Source organism: Pygocentrus nattereri, chromosome 24, assembly GCF_015220715.1.
Source record: "Pygocentrus nattereri isolate fPygNat1 chromosome 24, fPygNat1.pri, whole genome shotgun sequence".
Lineage (NCBI taxonomy): Eukaryota > Metazoa > Chordata > Actinopteri > Characiformes > Serrasalmidae > Pygocentrus > Pygocentrus nattereri.
Window position 1 is genome coordinate 20,106,918 of NC_051234.1, and position 18,822 is coordinate 20,125,739.

At 36.6% G+C, this 18,822-nt stretch overlaps 1 protein-coding gene across 2 annotated transcripts in view; it reads left to right on the forward strand.

Annotated features, from left to right (window-relative positions):
- The first annotated feature begins 1,037 nt into the window (after positions 1-1,037).
- Positions 1,038-18,822, forward strand: part of pip4k2aa (phosphatidylinositol-5-phosphate 4-kinase, type II, alpha a) — a 51,397-nt gene continuing 33,612 nt past the window's right edge. For both annotated transcript variants that reach the window (XM_037533837.1, XM_017718117.2), the window contains exon 1: positions 1,038-1,950. In XM_037533837.1, the coding sequence (XP_037389734.1) occupies positions 1,810-1,950 (141 nt within the window). In that variant the 5' untranslated portion in view covers positions 1,038-1,809. The remainder of the gene's footprint in view (positions 1,951-18,822) is intronic.

Below are 18,822 nucleotides of genomic sequence, written 5' to 3' on the forward strand. Positions count from 1 at the left end.
CCCAAGCACAATAAAATGCATAAACTCTTAATGGATTACGTTATTTCCCTATAAATAAACAAATTCTTACTGTATCATATTACTTCACCATGCGCAGTGCTGTAATGCCCATTCTTCAGTGGGCTTTTTCCTCTGCTGTGTTTAGGCCTCACGTAGGCCTTAAGTGAGTAATGGTTTACATTGTTATACTTCACAATTGCTTTAGTGTGTATGTGACCCCATTCACAGCATAGAAACAGTGATGTAAGCACCTTTCTGGTTCTTCAATCTTACGTACAGTTATGTGTCCCCTGTCTTGCTTTTCTTTTTTAAATTTAAAGGGCCCCTATTATAGAACAACATATTTTAAAATGTCCTTGCTTCTTTGAAATAAAAGGGTTTTATACAGCATGTAAACATTCTGCTTACCCTCCAATCCATAAAGTCCATGTACAGAAACTATACAAATTATCAAATTCTAATAGGTCTTTCTTTTTCCTCTTATTTAACATTATATTTATAATTATTGGGGATTTTGCTAAACTGTTTATGACAACACACACGTTGCTATAGACAACAAAACTGAATTTCAGTATTGAAAATGTATGACATTATGCCTTTCAATAATAGTTTTTTTTGTGTGTTTTTATATTGACATATAAGGAATTACATACCAATATTTGACTTGATTTTATGTAATTGAAGGCATACTTTGTTTACACCATTTTACATTTGAATACTGTATGTAAGCTATAGCATCCTGAAGTAGGTTGTCAGATGAAATTTGCTATAATCCTGTATTATAATATAATACAGGATTATATTATTATTATTAAAATATAATATTATTATATAATCCTGTATTATATTAAATATGTATTACGTACATACATATTATATATCATGAACGTTGCATACCGCTTCGCTTCATATAGGCATTGCTATTGGTATTGTGGCCACGGCATTTGTTATATTATCGATAGTAAACTGATCGCTGGTATCGCCTGTCCCTCCACCTTCCACCCCGAACCTGTGGTCGGTAGGGGGCAGCACTGAGCGGGGCCGGAACCCCAGCTAGCTTACAGCAGCTAAACACGAACAGATTTTTATATTTTAGGTGTACAGCGTCACGCCCATTTAAGTCGATTTTTCCGCTTCCTACTCGCCCGTAATAGCGTTTCGACCTGCTATTTTTGCGTAAAGGGACAGACAAACGTCAGAGAGAAAGGGAGCAGCTTCGCTTTTAGACAAATTCCTGCTCTCAGCTGCTCGTTAGCCTGTTAGCCTGTCAGCGCTGACTGCCTTGGTTACGCTAGCGTCGATGCTAACGGCGTTAGCGCCGGGTGGGACCGCTGTTTCGACTTAATTCAGATCAGTGCGCCTTCGTTTTCCACTGCGGACAGACATTAGCGTGAATATTGATCACTTATCCGTCTTCTTTGGAATATTTGCGGAGTATATTGATAGACTAGTCTGTGCTTATTTGCTTGTTGGAGCTAGCCGGGCTAGCCAGCTAACTGCGCTGCTGGCCCACAGCTGGGGTGCGGACTGACTGCGGGGAACGCAAGGGGAGACCAATGACCGAGGATCAAAACAGAGTATTATTTTGGCGTTTAATGCTCCGTTTCATGCCAGGTCGCTGTTAGTTAGTCTTAGTTTCAAAAAAGAGTTCAGACGAGCCACATAATCAAGGTGGTGAGTTGGCTTCGCCCAGCTATGCCAAGTGCCAATTACTGAGAGGGCAGTCTGAGCTCCACTAGCTTTCTCCAGAGGACTTGGCTCTGTGCAATAGTTTATTTATTGCTGGATTAAGTAAATCAAAATACAAGAATGGCTACGGCTAGCAGCATAGCTGCCTCGATCGCGAGTAAAACGAAAACGAAGAAAAAACACTTCGTGGCTCAGAAAGTCAAGCTGTTTCGTGCCAGCGACCCTCTGCTTAGTGTGCTGATGTGGGGAGTCAACCATTCGGTGAGTGGGTTTTTTTATTTTTTATCATTTGTAGTGTTTTTAATTCAGTGAGGCATTTGATGAGCTTTTGAAAGTGTAACGTCCTGCATGCTTCCTATTTTGGACATTCATGAGTCGCACAGATCTGCCATAATCTCTGTATCCTCTAATAGAATTATACTATAGCTCTGTGCAGCTGAGTATTCTGATATCTGACAGCAGTCAATAAGATTGTTAGTTTCTATAAGCTTGAATGCGCGCTGTCGTGTTGATGAGAGAGGCAGATGTACTGAACCTGCAGCATGCCAGTCGAGTATTGCATGAAGTCATAGCCTGTCATACATGTGAAATCTTTGCTTGGCTCCACAGTTCATCTTAGTTGAAATCTGAACTAGTGCAGATTGTTGCCATGTACAAAGTTATGTTGGTGAGCCTATATTTGCTCCTGCTTATTAGCTCCTTACCAAACATCAGATTGATGCTGAAGTGTTGAGGAAGCTGTGGATTGTGTGCATGTAAGCTGTGGAGAAGTCTTTTTTTTCTTCGTGCAGCCTTGAGTTTTTCTACATGAGCTGCATGATCATGTTAGTGTTGGTCAGTTTAAGCGCTATGGATTTATTCCCAAGATTAAAAGACCCATATCATGGAAAAAGATTTTTTCCCCCCCTGTGGTTTTGAAATGTTGTTATACTTTGACATGGTATATAAACAAAGGTTTTCAGTCCCCAGTCCCATATGTGGAAACTAAGTTGCCAAAACAGCTAAATTTTGTAATGAATTGTTTTTGTGATGTGACAAAAACGAATGCATCACATTCAGGCATAATACAGGAGTGCCCGTTAGAAGAGAGGACATTTACATAAATCAATATCAAAGGCAAAGTAGCAAACAGATTGCTGAATTCCAAGGAATAGAGTGACATTGGAAAATGGTCATGTAAACACGTATTAGGTATGATATAGGCCCTTCAATAAAGATGAGCGCTGAACATTGACTAGATTGTTTATTCCAAGACAAGTGATCTGTGTCACAGTGAAGTGGTACAAACAGCAGTAGACCTTGATGATTAGCTCTTTTGCATTAGATAGTGCTTGCACTCTGTATTTATGATGATGCACCCAAAAAGACCCAGCAGGAAACCAAATGGTTACTTACTCATGCACGATTCATTAAAAATACCCACTATTGAGTAACCCCTGTGCACATACAGAAAAGGAAAATGAAAATGCATAGCTATGAACATTCAGTGAACATTGCGAAAAGCCCAAGGCATGTTTCTTCATAGCTACAGGGTTGAATATGATTGGATAATGTTATAGCCGTTACACTGTTTACATTATTTAAAAACAAAATTCAACAATAAATGTGATTATGCAGTGTGAATTTTGCGAGTAGCAGAAGTTTACTAGTACAGAGCTAATCATTCCTGAATACCTGCCACTATTAACTCATGAATTATTTATGAAAAGAGTCCATGCAGTTCAGTCAATCATCCATCAAGATGTCAGAGCTCTAATGTCTTTTAATATAGTCTTAAAACTGGTGGTTTATAGAGGCCATATGCTACAATGTTCTCATGTAATTTTTAAAAGTTTTTCTATTTTCTATTTTTAACAGTGTTTGTATCCAAAATTGAACTATTGTATTAAAAAAAAAGGTAAAAAAGATAAAAACCCACATTTTTCATTGCTTGGGCTCTTCAAAGTGGATTGGATAAGATTGGAATATGTAAATTAGTTCTGATTGACTGCTGTATGGCCTCACATACTCATATCTGAAACACTTCTTTTTTCTTTTCTGAGTGAATGGGTGGGGTTAAACAGCTGTATGCTGAAGAAGTGGATGTATGTAAATGTGATTAACATAAACAGTGTATTAAAAATGAGCTGTTTGTCCAGCACAGTTTCCATATATGGGCTGGGGAGTAGGCAGCTTTGTCTGAAACTCTAACACTGTTTACCCATTATGTCAAACTTTTTAATGAAAAAAAATTCTTAGTCTTAGGCAATTAGTCTTTCCATGATAAGAGCTCTTTGATTTAGTAACATAAGTCAAGTTGCACTGATATGTGTACCAGATCAGACATGATATTAGAATTCAGGAGTAATACTGAAAATTGTTAATAGCAAATTCCTTGACCATGTTTACCTTTTAAAGCACAGTATTGTTGCTGAACTGTTTTGTGGATCACATACAGCAGAGACTGATGCACGGCAGTTGAATGTTAAATTGCTATAAAAGACTGTTCTTAGTTTCTAGCCTGTAGCAGTTTTTATATATATTTTTACATACTTCTGAAAACATTCACACAAAGTTAATGTACCAGGGAAAAGCCATTCATTTGACATTAAAGTCAACATGAAATCAAAATGTTACCTATTTCTCCTTGCTAGTTCAGTCATATTAAGTGCAGTCCATCATATCATTTGAAATGATTGTTTTTTTTAAAATCTAATATCAAAATCGAGTGAGTTTAGCCCTGCCTCTAAAATGTCTTCTAATTTTTGATTGTCACTGTGCACCAGTAGGTGGGCCAAAAGAACCCTCGATATCAGTACTGTTCTGCTGGTTTCATGAAATATATACAGCTCACCATCAGGAAATGCTTGAGAAAGTATTGCAGTTAGTACTGGAAAGAGAAAAAAAATACAGCGCAAATGTTAACCAGCTAAAGAGTTAATTTGCAGCTTGTTAACAGTTAGCATAGGTTTATTTTTGTACTCTTAAGTTTTTGTTCAACACAAATATGCTTTATTCTAGGTTTCGCATTACAAACCATTGATCTGATGTATGAAATATGTACCATCAGCTGAATAATTCAGCTGAGTCTTCTCAAAATCTTTGTGGTCTAACCTGTTACGTCTATTGCCAGACCATCAGTAGGAGGCTATAACTGATCAGACTAACTTGCAGACTCATGTCTAAGTGGCTTGAGGCAAGGTGTGGGTCAGAAAATTCTATGTAATGCTTACTACATGCAAAGTACAGCTGGGCAGTTTCAAAATGTTTTTGTTATAGCCCAAACTTTCACTATTACAGAAATTAGTGGTTCAGTGATATGGGAGCTGTAATTATAAACTGTAGAAATTGGGCCTACATTTACTTGAACATGCATTACGGAGTAATGTAATGATTATTCATAGAGGGTTAAAAATGCTGTAAAATTTATAAAATTAGTTCATAAATGCAAGTATCTTAGTGCAGTAAACTTAAAATTCAGTTTTTCCAGAGTGCAAAAATTACATCATTAAATATTAATTGAAATATTGGTCATATTTAAACATTGATTCAGTGTTGATGTTTCTTTTGTTACAAATATTTCCCAATATGGATATGATTCTGATATCATCTTGCAACCCAAACAGAAATACACTACATAAATTGTGAAAGGAAGGACAACAAAAGTCTTATTGTTATTTATTTTTTTCTTGCTGTGCATTGTACGTTTGTGCTGTGCGTTCTTCTGTGTCTGTTGAAAGTTAAAATCAGTTATTATCTATGACTTTCCCATCTAATAGACAAGGACTACATTGCTCAAATGTATCTTTTTTTTGTTAGCTTAATTTATGGAAATGTTTAAATGTATGTCATCATTGACAATTCAAATTCCTCACCTTGTATGACTTCATCTGAGTTTGACTGACACAAACATGAATAATAGGGAATTCCACCCATTTTTCAAAAGTTCTTCATAATTAAATAGTTTGAGAAACAAACAGTGAACAAAATCATTCATAGTAATTTGATGTGAAATGCTCGCTTACTTCGAGTTGTTCTGGTGGTTATAGGAACCAGACGTCTGAAGTGTGTAATGCCTCTAGGCACTTTCTCTTGTTATGTGAAATGGTTAAGTATACACTACCTGATTGATGGTTAAGAACAAATTACCTGATTGATATTGTTTTATGATACTTTTGAGAAGAGTTTTTGAAAATAATTTTTAATACCATTCATGGTGGAAAGGGACAACACAGCTGGGTGTTGTAAGGTAAAATAACCTCAGACTGTTCCAGTTTTGTTATCATTTTTCAATAACAACACTCCAACAATATAAAAAAGCGAAAGACTTGGTTCGCTAGTTGTAAAGTGGTTATATTTGTGTGGTATATTAGACATCATGGTCCCTGGTCCTGATGGAACTGTGAAGATGTAGACATTTTAAATAATGAGTTACATTCCCCTTTAATATCCAGTATTATATGCAGTCCTGAAAAACATAAAAAACCTTTGGTAAATGTGTTAAATTGTGATCCTGGACTTGTTTAGACAACTGACAATGATTACCCTTAACAGGAAAGGGATGAGTTTTGGAGAGGAAGTATGCAGTTATAGCTTTCTGAACTATGACTTATTCCTGGAATCTCAGCTGAGTTGTGAGTCATGACACATATTGTGTTCTGAAAGTGGAGCTCTAAAAGTTTGAAGTTTTCATGCTATTATCAGTGCAGTCAGTGATAGACTTGTGAGATCATGTGTTGTATATCATCATCTGACGTGGCTGTCAGTGATTAATGATGCTATTTTGCTTCTGGTCAGAAACACACTTGCTGTGGTTTGGTATAGTTTTGTAGATTTGCTGTAGGTTTGAGAAAATGGTTTTACAGGCTGTAAATTGCTTCTTAATAAAATAATATGAGCAAATTGTACAGTGTTAAGTTAATCTAGGCTACAGTTACTGTAGCCCATTGTCATCATTCAATTAGGCTGAACTTAATAAATAACTGTGTTTATTAACAGTGTTGAAGTCAAAATCATTACGCATTTAAGCCCACATCAGTGCATTGTTTCATGAGATAAGACTGTAGGTGCATGGATGGCTGCAGCACACCCCTCCCCTTTCACTCCTTGCTACTGCTAATATGTTTCTGAAACTGGTGACATTACTAGGATATATCCAGATAATCAAGTAGAAGCTGCCAAGTGACTCCCTTATTCTTGGAAGTAAATCAATTTTTTTCATGTGTAGAGTCTTTGCTAGCTCACCAGGCCACAGATTAACTTCTATTCCAGAATAGAAGTATCAATTTTTTAGCTATGAGGAGGGCATAAGACAACAACAGCTGCTCACAGTCAGCTGCTCAGTCCCTAAGATTTAAGGATTTCTCCCAAAATTATTAAGAGAGCTTTGATATTACGATCACATTCAACAAGACACGGTGCTGTTTAGCTAACCCTCTGACAGTAAGAGTAAATAAATAATAGAAGAAAGGAAAAGTACTGTCTTGCATGTTTTGAACAGAGACAACATATTAGGGCTGATATATGACCTAGACTTCAGATTTTGAGACACATCTGATTTAATTTTGCTAGATTTTACAGCTGCAGATAGTGAGACATTTAATATTATTATACACTCACCAACCACTTTATTAGGTACGCCGTGCTAGTGAAAGGTTGGACCCACTTTTGCCTTCATAACTGCCTTAATTCTTTGTGACATACTTCAACAAGTTCAGCAGTTTCTGAAATACTCAGACCAGCCCGTCTGGCGCCAACAGCCGTGCCACATTCAAAGTCACTTAAATTGTGGCCATGTGATTGGCTGATTAGCTATTTGTGTTAACAAGCATAATAAAGTGGAAAGTGAGTGTATTGTTGTAAATTGGCTCATGCCTACACAGTGAGTAAATGGTAAGTATGAAACTACAGTTTTCTTACTGCTGTTGTTCTCTGACAAATCTTTGTGGTCTGGAGCATGAACACTGAATACTTAAACAGTTAACTAGTAAATGGCATTTGTTTAACATTGGATTAACATTTATGTACCCTAAAGTGATAATGACCAAAATTCTAGTTCACACAGTTAGAAATTACTTAACAACTCCACCCTTGTTAGCTACATTAGCCTATAGTGTTAAATCCAAGAAAAAAACTTAAGACAAAAATGTGTGATCTGCTACATTTTGGAGTAAGAGAGGAAAACTGTATATGTTGTGTTTGGACAGAATTTCCCCTCAGGTCTGAGATACCACATACTTTGGCTACGTGTGTTGTTAGTTCTATTGAAGCACCATGAGAGCTGGTCAGTGCAGCACTTTGGAGTTGACATTACTGGAGGTCTGTACTGATGTAGACATTAAATTGCTGCTAAAAATTTTACCCAGTTGAACAGACAGAAAACACATTTCCAGAAATGAAAACTGCATAACTAAATAAGAATGTATTTTGTTGTTTTAAAGCAACCTGAAAAAAAGCAATATCATGGTGCTTAAAATTTTCATGATCACGATTTTCTAGTTTTGATAAGTTTCATAAGTTCAAATAAAAAATAATCACTGGTGCCCCATAAAAAATATCAAAAGTTAGTTTTATTTGTTGAGAAAACAATGCTTTTAAATTCAGTTAAACATTTACATTTTACATTTATGGCATTTTGCTGACGCTCTTATCCAGAGCGACTTACAACTTGATCATTTTACACAGGGGGGACCATGGTGGTGTTAGGAGTCTTGCCCAAGGACTCTTATTGGTATAGTGTAGGGTGTTTACCCAGGTGGGGATTGAACCCCAGTCTACAATGTAGAAGGCAAAGGTGTTAACCACTACACTAACCAACCACAGAACTAATTATGCTCTTTGAATGGAAACATGCTGTACATCAGTGTTCTATGTACTGAGGATGTCCCAAATATGCTCAGAAAAGCTCACTGTGGTGTAGTTTATCACCATTGTTGTTGTTGTTATTATAAAATATTGTCATATTGCACCCTCCCTCAATCTGAAGCACTCAGCAAATTCCATACCTTGCAAACACTAAAAATCACTGGTGTCGTGTGATACCGATGCAGGTATGTCATGTGATAACTACCTTGGGGTTAGCATGATTTTTATTGACCATTCTACTGATCATACTGCGTGATATATAATTTTTAAAGCATTAAGGCGTTTAATGATTTTTTCAATGCATGGTTTCACATCTAACCACTTTGTTTGCATGTTAGTAATTGAATAATTGGTACATTTTGAAAAATGGGTAGAATTCCCTTTTAATATCCCAGAGCCTTCTCACAAACCTGTGAGCAGCCGTTGTCCTGAAGAGTTTTACCTGCTTAATGCTGGACGACTGTGTGTGTGTGGGTGTGTGGGTAGGAATTATATAGTTCTTTAACCATAAAACAGCTGTTATTAAATTGTTTTTAACAGTGTTGAAGTAACCACAATGTGAAAATACGCATTTAAGCCCATGTCAGTGTAATGTTTTTTGCGAGGTAAGACTGTAGGTCATGGAAGGCTGCAGCGCATTGCTTTTATAAAAAATGTTTTATTGGAGACAAATGCACAAAAGCTTTCCCCAAAGAATCCAGTAAGATTTTCTGTTACACAGGCATGTAAACAAAGCTACAAAACAACCATCTGACCCCTCCACTCCTGCCCCGTGGTACTGTTTAAGATGTTTCTGAAACCGGTGATGTTACTAGGATATATCCAGATGATCAGGTAGAGGCTGAGAGCTTCTGCCAATCTGACTCTCTTATTCTTTAAAGTATCTTTATTTCAGAATAGCAGTATCAATTTTTAAGCTATGAGGACGGCGTAGGACAACAATTGTGGGCAACAGTTCTCCTGAGGAGTTTTTACCTGGTTAATGCTGGAAGACTGTGTGAGTGTGTGAGTGTGGGAACTGTAAGATTCTTCAACCATAGAACAAAAACATGTAGTGGACCGAGGTGTTTGTTAGTTGTTTCTTTAGGACAGTTTTACAGTTTTTAAGGGTCTGAGTTTGTTTGATGTATATCTGTATACATTGAAGAGCTTACAAATGCCAACATCATAATAATAATATTACTAGTAAGAACAAGAATAATGCTCAGTATTGCAGTGTGAGTATTGTTTTGTTATTTTAATTACTATTACATATCATTAAAATACATTTTTTGATGTTGTGATATACTGTTATCATCTGCATAGTAGAAAATATCATGATACAAATGAGCTCATATTGCCCATCCCTAGTTCACATACGCACAGAAAAGCATAACTCAGCAGCCTGAGTCCATTTGAAATGCTGTAAGTGTGAAAACACCCTAAGTTTCCTTTCTGGAAAGCTGTACAATACTGTGTAAGAATAACAACGTCCAATCAAAACAAAAGTAGCAGCACTCAGAAGCACAAATTCATCAACTTGAATAATGTCTGATTCTCTGATGTATTTGGAAAAGTTTGTGATTGTGATCAGTGCTGCCCCGTACTGAATGGGATGGAATGGAATGGGGAGTGTAGGAGGTTAAGAATTTTGAGAATTAAATGCCACAGTGGCTGGAAAACAGAACTTTCCTTATCTTTAAGGGCGCCTTCTATTAAACACATAAACTGCCATTCACCCCAGCCACGCTGACGCATTCTTCACTCTGAAACTGGTCCTTCGAATAGATGGTGGAGGGTTTTGAGCTTTTTTTTTTTTTTTTTTTTTCTCATTGCCCAGTTTACTGCTTTACTGCTTTGCTCACCGACCCTGTGGTAAAAGAGGTTCAGTGTTTTGGAGATTGAGTAGAGCTCTCGAGTGCCTACGCTGCTGCCCTAATGAATCATGCATGCAGCTGTTGGCTCTTAGTGATTTTAGAGCACTAAACAGAGAGCGCCTACCATTCAGGCCCAGAATCATGCTTGAGTTTTGTTGGCTTTTTTTCATTTAGAGGTCGGTTTGGTTTGAGTATTATTAGGGAATACGCCAGTTTCATGGTACAGTATGTATTGCCATTTTAGCATCACAGTATGTTTTGGGTACAGAATTATAAGGATAATACGATCATAACTTCCACAATACTTTATTTCTTCATTTAAAAATGGGGAAAAATTCATGTTTAAATGTATGCATGTAAAACTGTAGATAAAACAGGTGGAAAAATGTAGGGACAATACACATTGTATGTCATTCTGAACCAAACTTCAGTATCTAAGTAGTCTGTCTTTCCATAATTGCCATCCCTTTGCACTGCTGCAGCCAGTGGATTATTTCAGCAGAAGTTCAGTTTTCCTAGCTTTTACTCTCTTACTGTAGTGGTGGAATAATCTGAAGGTTGAATTTTGGGAAAACACGGACAAGAACGTGGAAATCTGCTTTTTACTACTATTGGAAATGAAAAAGTTTGATGTAACAAATAAAATGTTTCAGATTTATCATTCACTCCACCGATAATTATTCCATGTATGGAAACTAAACTGCAAACATGGCCTATTTTGAATGTGCTGATTTTGTGGCATCACAGAGAGAGTTACATGTACATGTATCCACTTTTCTGTCACCAGAGGTCCTTTATTTAGGGAATAAAGAGAGGTTGTAAAATATTCATGTAAAATGAAAAATTACTATTTTTTGTTACATAAACCAAACATTATAAATGGACAAAGGGGAAAAATAAATAATAAAAATGTAGAATATGAGCATTTTAAGCACGATTGTAACAGAGCCTCTAATTGCCCCGCAACTGGGCGGGAATGCCACTGATATAACTGCTATGACTAAAAGTTAAAACACACCTCACTCATATGAATGGAAAGTGTTTATTGGCTTGATCAGATACAAATCTCTTCAAATGTAGACATAATGCAATGCTGACCAGGTGCTTGCTTATTTAAAGCTGCACTATTGAAGATTTGGGGATGTGAAAACCAAAATTTGGTGAAGGACATGACTTCTGAGAGTGTAAATAAATTATTTACTATTGTTATTGTATTTAGCAACGTTTGCTCCGTGCTGCATTCTGTCACATACTATCACTGTTTATGGTGACTGTTATTACATCGTCATTTAAAGCACATTGATTCATTCAGTGCAGGGATTACTGATACTTTTTGATGTAAAGACATTGGAAATAAATTGACAGATGGACTTTTCATTTTTTTTATTTGGCAGCTGTTTTTGAACTCAATGCAAATGCAGATATATATATTTACCATGTATTTTATTTCATAAGAAAAGCACATCATTTTATAATGTTAGTTATATTAGTATAAATTAATATTAAATCCTATTTAGATTAATTTTATGTTTAAGAAACCATTCCGTAAAGTAGAGGGATTGTTTTATTATGGAATCAAATTAGCATGAGGCTGAAAATAATGTGAAACATAATCACTAGCTCTGGCTAGGCTAATTCTTTCTTCAGGTTGTGAGAATTAGGCTATCTCTAACCTCTCTTGCTTAATATACACAGATCTCGCTCTGCCTTAATCTCTCTCTCTCACTTCTTTTCTCTTTGCTAAGTGCTCCGTGTTTCCCAGACTGTCTCTCGCTGGCTGAGAGAGTTGCCCTGTCTGTGTTTCTGGATTGCATAAGGAGTTTCTAAAATTAGCCAAGATCCAGCAGGCAAGAGTGTGGCAGTGGGTGAATGGACGCAACATTTCTTCACAAAGCCATATCTTGATAGCTATCAGATAGATAATTGTTTGTGTCTATTGCTGATAAATCTGGTTTGTACTTAGAACTGGGGTATGGTTTTCACTTGGAGTAAGACTGAGCCATAATTTGTTTGTAAAGATTTATTATTATCATTATTATTATTATTATTATTATTATTATTATTTTGCATTAGTTTTAAAGGGCCCATGTTGCGGATAACCAGATTTCCCTTTCTTTTTTAACAATAAGAGTTTGATGCAGTATTTTAAAAATAAATGTTCTCTTCCCATATTTGGAAAAGACGCTGCAGAAACAGCTTCATTGTTTCTGTGATTCCACAAAGGCCAGAAAATTTACAAATCTGGCTATACAGCCCACAGCAGTTTAGACCCGCTGATTCACACCAAAGTTATAAGAAGTGTTTTAACTGGGCTGCCTTTTGCAGGGGGCAAAATACAGGGCAGCCAATCAGCACAGAGCTCATTTGCACATATCAGTCTTAAGGCACAGTAGCAATAATGACCTGCCTAATTCTCAGGGATAAAGAGAGCTTGGAAAATCCTCAGGGAGGGAAACATTTGCAAGAGAAATGCTGGATATGAGCCCTTTAACTTCCAAGTAGGTATATCTAAAAGTATAATTTAAAAATACCTGCAGTGCATGTTTTCACCTGTTAGGTTTCACATGAATACATAAAAACAAGTGTTATATCCCAGAAAAACCCACATGCACACCATGTGGGTAAACAGGGTCAGACTCTCAATCTGTGCACAAATATCCAAAGGTCTTAAGTGTTTATATGAATTTTCTAAAAATACAGTTTGAGTTTTTCCACTCCAGTGGCAGTGAAGTGACGTTGTACATGCTAACTTGTTCCACACTCATACTCATATTTAGGATGACAAAAAGTAGAGATGAGTAGCATGGAAAAAAAAAATCACATTATGTAAACAGTTTAAAGGTTTGATAAGATGGAGCAGCGACAATGCACCAGCAGAACATTTGAACATTTTCTGTTTATTGTTCTGCTTCATCAGAGTACTGATAAAGCATGAGTGATGGGTAACTGTTCCTATTAATGTGTTTGCTTGTTTAAAATGGTAGTTTGTGACCAATTGAATGAAATCTCATGATGGCTTTACACATTGAAACTTGGATGCAATTACTTACTTTTTTTCTTTTTTTCAAAATCTGACCTCTGTGTAAAATTAGGGAGCATCAAGAGAGAAGAAAGTGAATCTTGCTGTATAGCAGCAATCTAACAACGTAGAATAAGTGCTAGCACAAGCTGCGGTTTAAATAGCCATTAGCATTAGCTGGCTGGTTAACGCAGCTAAATAGAGAAATGTTTTGAGAAACTCCTATATGGCTCAGGAAACTGACAATATAAAAAAATTACCTACATTGAGTCATTCGTCTTGTGCTCAAGTGCAAATATACATTGCTCCTCACAGAACGAGCAAAGGGTGACATTGGACGACTATTCATTTTAGAAAAAGTGAGCTTTGCATGAAGAGCTTTAGTGTTTCCACAGATTGTGCCCTTTTTTAGCTGCTTTTGAAGAATCTTATCCTTTTGATCTTCTTTAGTCAGAGAGTTCATGTTGCAGAAAAGTCATCCATAAAATTGCATTTGCTCTGCAAGATATTATCAGTTATACACATGCTTTAATTAATTTGTCATATGAATAAATCACGATCATAAATAAGTTGTGCTTAAAAAATCGAGTAATTCGCACTTGGTGTTTCATGGCCTTAAGAGTTTGACATTTTTTGGTTCATATTCTTTGCATATCAAGTAAAGGCAGAACAGAATAAGTTAAATGGCAGAAATGTAAAATTTATTAATTAATTAACCAACTGTAGGTGCTTTTGTTGTGAAGTAGAAGTGACTTGGGGCAACAAAAGCTTAGCCACAAAGTGGTAGACCACCAGAATGCATAGTGCCAATACTAAAGTTTGGTAGAGGAGGAATAATGGTTTGTGGCTGTTTTTCAAGGTTTCAAAATTGGCCCCTTGGTTCCATCATGTTATGGCAAAGTTAAATGCTACAGATTGCAAATATATATTAGACGATTATATGCCCCCAAATTTGTGGCAGTAATTTGAGGAAGGCTCATTCCTGTTCCAGTATGACTGAGCCCTTTTGCACAAAGTGAGGTGATGAGTTTAGTGTGGAGGAACTCCAGTGGCTTGCACAGAGCCCTGACCTCAACTCAGCTGAACACCTCTGGGATGAACTGAAATGTTGAAATTCCTTCCCAGGAGAGGGCCACCTTCATAGTAATGTGTATGTCCAACAAACTCATGTGATGGTCACATGTCCACATACCTTTAGCCATACAATGTAATATTTCTGTCTTTTTAAACCATCTACACATTTGAAATTGCATTATCAACAGTAAAGACTTGAGGCAAAATCGCTAAATTTGTGTGATCTTACATGTGGCTGCTTTAAACTGATTTAGCGCTGTGCAGCATGTTTTGAAATTTTAATTTTGTGGTTAAAATTAATACCCTTTTACAACCCAGCAGTATAGATTGGCCAAATTCATCCTCCAGATTTGCTGCAAACAATAAAAGACTCGCACCTTTTGTCTTTAAGTGGATTTTTTGGACTGTATGGTGGCAGGCTAAGTATAGCCTCATATTTGACCTTTAAGTTTTGTACCCAGTTGGCCTTCTCCCAGAATTGTAATGGTCCATTAGGTTACACAAACACTGACTTTGTTTAGCTAGACGTCTCTAACCTTTTCTGCAGCACTTGCTTTTATGTGGTTTTGCCTCAGTTGAAACGTGAAGAATAGCTTACGGTTTGTCTATTGAATGAAAAAGGTTATTTGAGTTGAAGACATAATGTCATTCTTATGCTTTCGCAGCGGTTATTCAGACTTTGGTGTAAGATGTACTTGAGATTAAACCAGAAGTGAACACAGATGTGATGTCCTATGATATGGATTCTGAGATTGGATTTTCCTTCAGAACATGATTACTTGAAAAAATGCATTGTTTTTTCTTGTTTTGATTAACCCATTAACATCCACATTAGAGTTGCATGATATGAACATAAAGTGAAGCTGTTTGATATTGTGTTGACAAGAAGTGCAATAAATTTATATTCTGTGATTTTAAAAAAAATTGTTGAACAGTTGTAAATACTTCCAATGCATATGTGAATTTGCTGATAAAAATGAAATTGAATTACAGCAGCTTACGTAGTTCTAAGAAACAAAACACGCATTTTACTTCTGTTTTTACTTGGCACTTGGGAATAGACTTCCTTTTATGCATTATTATTGTAATTATTATTTCTGCTACTCTCATGTGGTATATTACAATATCGTAGCAATATTATTAGAGCTCATATTGTCCACTCTTAGTTTAAACACCAAATTTATGACCTTTGACCAAATAGTATCTAATAAGAAAGAATTATGATGGATATTATTGTCCAGATGTTTGAAAATCTTGCAATAAAGTGCAAAAAAATCCTGCATTTTGACCATGAAGCATCTAATCAGAAAGAATAATAAAGCTCATCTGTTCTTGCAAGAGAATGTGTACTGTAACACACTGCAAGTTTGAAGATGTGCTCTCTTGGCTTCTTCCTGTACCGATAAGGATGAGCATGCAGCCTCTGTAGCGGAAAACCTGACTTTGCTGCCATGGAAACAAACAGGAAGTGGTTGTATGAAACTTGGCTGGTGAGATGTGTGCACAGAGATAAGTGCTGAGTTTGCACTTGTTGAATAAAAAGGGGATAATAGCTGCAGGCCAATAAACTCTGGATGCGCAGATAGGAAAATGCTGAACTGATGCTGACTGCTGATATCATCCATATCTGGTGATATAGATGTTTTTAGTTTCTTACTTTTAAGCAGAAATATGATAACAGATCATATAAAACAGGTTCAGCAGATCTCCTTTATGAAAATAACTTGACTAGTGGGTAAAAAAAGTCCTTAAATGTGAATATACAAGGATTGATTTGGTAGGCAAGTATATTTAAATAGTACTTCATAAAATAAGTTAAGCTGTGACATGCATTAGTAGCAGCAAGAAAATTTTAATTGCTTAGAACAACAGTGCCAGATTTTACAGCCACAGGTTTATACTAGGTAATGCTGCTGGCTCACTGATGAAGGTCGTCTGCTTTGTGTAGCCCTATGCGACAGATGTAGCGTAGTACACGTGTATCACTAACTAGGCTTGTTAATCTGTCCAATGTTAGCTAGATTCAGAAACAGTGAAAATATATTTCTCTAACATACAACTTGTTGGCATATCATCCACTGAGGGGGAAAATACCTCATGTAGAAGATGAGTCCTCATCAACATCCAACATGACACTTCACTGGTACAACCAGGATATCTCTGCCATCTCAGTAATGTCTTTAACAACATATACTTGAGAACGTGCTCATGTTTTTAAGCACCCAAGTTTTGGAGTAGAAAGGTATAACAGAAAATGAGTAAAATCGTTGCGTCTCACTAATAAAACATAAGAAATACTAATGATAGTGATTTCAGTATTTAAGTACCGGCAGCTCAAACAGTTAACAAGTACATGAGTACACATTCTTATTCAGGATCTCACCAAACAGGCTGCAGGTCAAGTGTTATTTTATATTAGCTACCTAATGTGCTAATTTCCTGTTTTTTGTATGTGTGAAGTAGGAACTTGGTAATGGTTAATTAGTTACTTAGCAACTGGTGCTCAGTGTGATGATGTTGTTGTGGAAAGAAACATGTTATCACAGTCACAAACTACAACAAGGGTAGAGCACTTCTCAACCGATCACATTGTGCTGTTGGTTCTAAGTTTTGCATAGTTGACCCTGTGCTACAGAATAAGTTGGAAAAATGCTGCAAGATTTCCTCACTTTCCTTACTTTAATTTAGGGGATGCAGGTTAACGGCTGTGAAAGTGGTTCACCTCATGAGATTGTCATGGGTTGTTTGAGCTCTTTCATACTAGTTCAGCAGTAGAGCCGTCACTGTCAGAGAAAGGTTATTCTTCTTTGACATGATGCTTTTTGTCACCTTCACTGGCTTCAGGGTCTTAACCACATCCTCTGTCCGCTTCACTGTATGTATAAATACCACTTATCGCTTCACCTTACTTTTGAGTTTGACTGCATGTGGGCTTATACAGTCAGGAATTTGATTACAGATTACTGCCTTTGTATAAGTATGAACAAATGCTATAGCACTTATGGGGTTATTGGTGCTCACCAGGCACCATCAACTATACTATGTGAATACACCAAGTTTTACGTTCTCAAGAAGTGTAATTTTGATTGATTAGGAAGTAATTTATAGTCAGTTAATTTAGATCAGAACAGTTCAAGTGTTACTGAAGGCTTTCAATTTCATACTGGGCCAAGGAATAATGCCCATATAGTTCTGCAAAAATGTATTAAAATAGTGTTGATTTGTTCCTTAAACTAGCACTAAATATGGTTTGGACTGTCAAGTCTGTGGGAAAGACCTAATAGATCTGGTCTTGATTATTAGGGCTTAAAGAATACTTTTGGAAGTTGACTGACTCTTTAGTTTGAGAAATGGTTTGAGTTAACACCATATTTCAATAAAACCACCCCTGACATTTCCATTTCTGTGCTTAGAGCCTACTGTGACCAAATGTTAGGTCTGTTTTATGGCAGGGGAAACACTGGGATTTCCAGTCAACCACTGAGAAAGAAAACTGTCAAAAATGTCAAATGATATTAATTTAGACCTGTGACCTTTTTATATGACAGCACTGGTGTTGAGCACAAATTTAGCATCACTTTTTTTTATTAATTCAAAAATAGCCAAGGGAAGTTTTTGTGTTGGATGAGTTAACGTAGCAGAGGCTGCCTCTTTACATAAGCTCATGAGCTAAAACGACAGCTGATCAGTACAACACTGGATGCCAATGAGGTTACAGTTTTTTTCCTATTCAGTGGATGATGTTCCAACATGTTCGTTTTTCAAAGAAAAATATTTTAACTGGATCTAACATCAGCCTAGCGTTTTCTTTATTGATAAAGCCTATGCTGTCTCCACTTCTGCAATCGTGTCCTTAACAGTGTGTTGTTGGAAATACACTCACATTAAGGCACACATGTTTTGAAGTAGCAAAGTATAACATATAATGTTTTTCTGAATTGTTTATTTGAATATTTTCTTCCTGAATGAGGAAGCAGCTCTAAAGGTTAGCTGAATCCTCAAGTACCTGTGCACAGAACTAGTCTGCATTCATTGTTATTTATGCTTCTGTGCTATTTGAAGAGTCTGTCATATATTTTGATCTCTCTGTCCTTCCTTGTCCACGGTAAGACCTTTGAACAGCTGTTTGAGGGGTTGGGGTGGTGTGGAGTTGAGGGCGGTACTAAGCTACAGCATCTCTAGAGCTTTCCTGAGTGAAGTTCTTTGACCAAAAGCAAGTCAAGCAGATAAGGCTCCCCTGCAATAGGTCTACATGCAGTTCAATCAACCCCTGTCATTTGGCTGTTATCATACTTCTCCAAGCAGTTTTTGTTATATTGTGATGATGGATATTACGGGGGG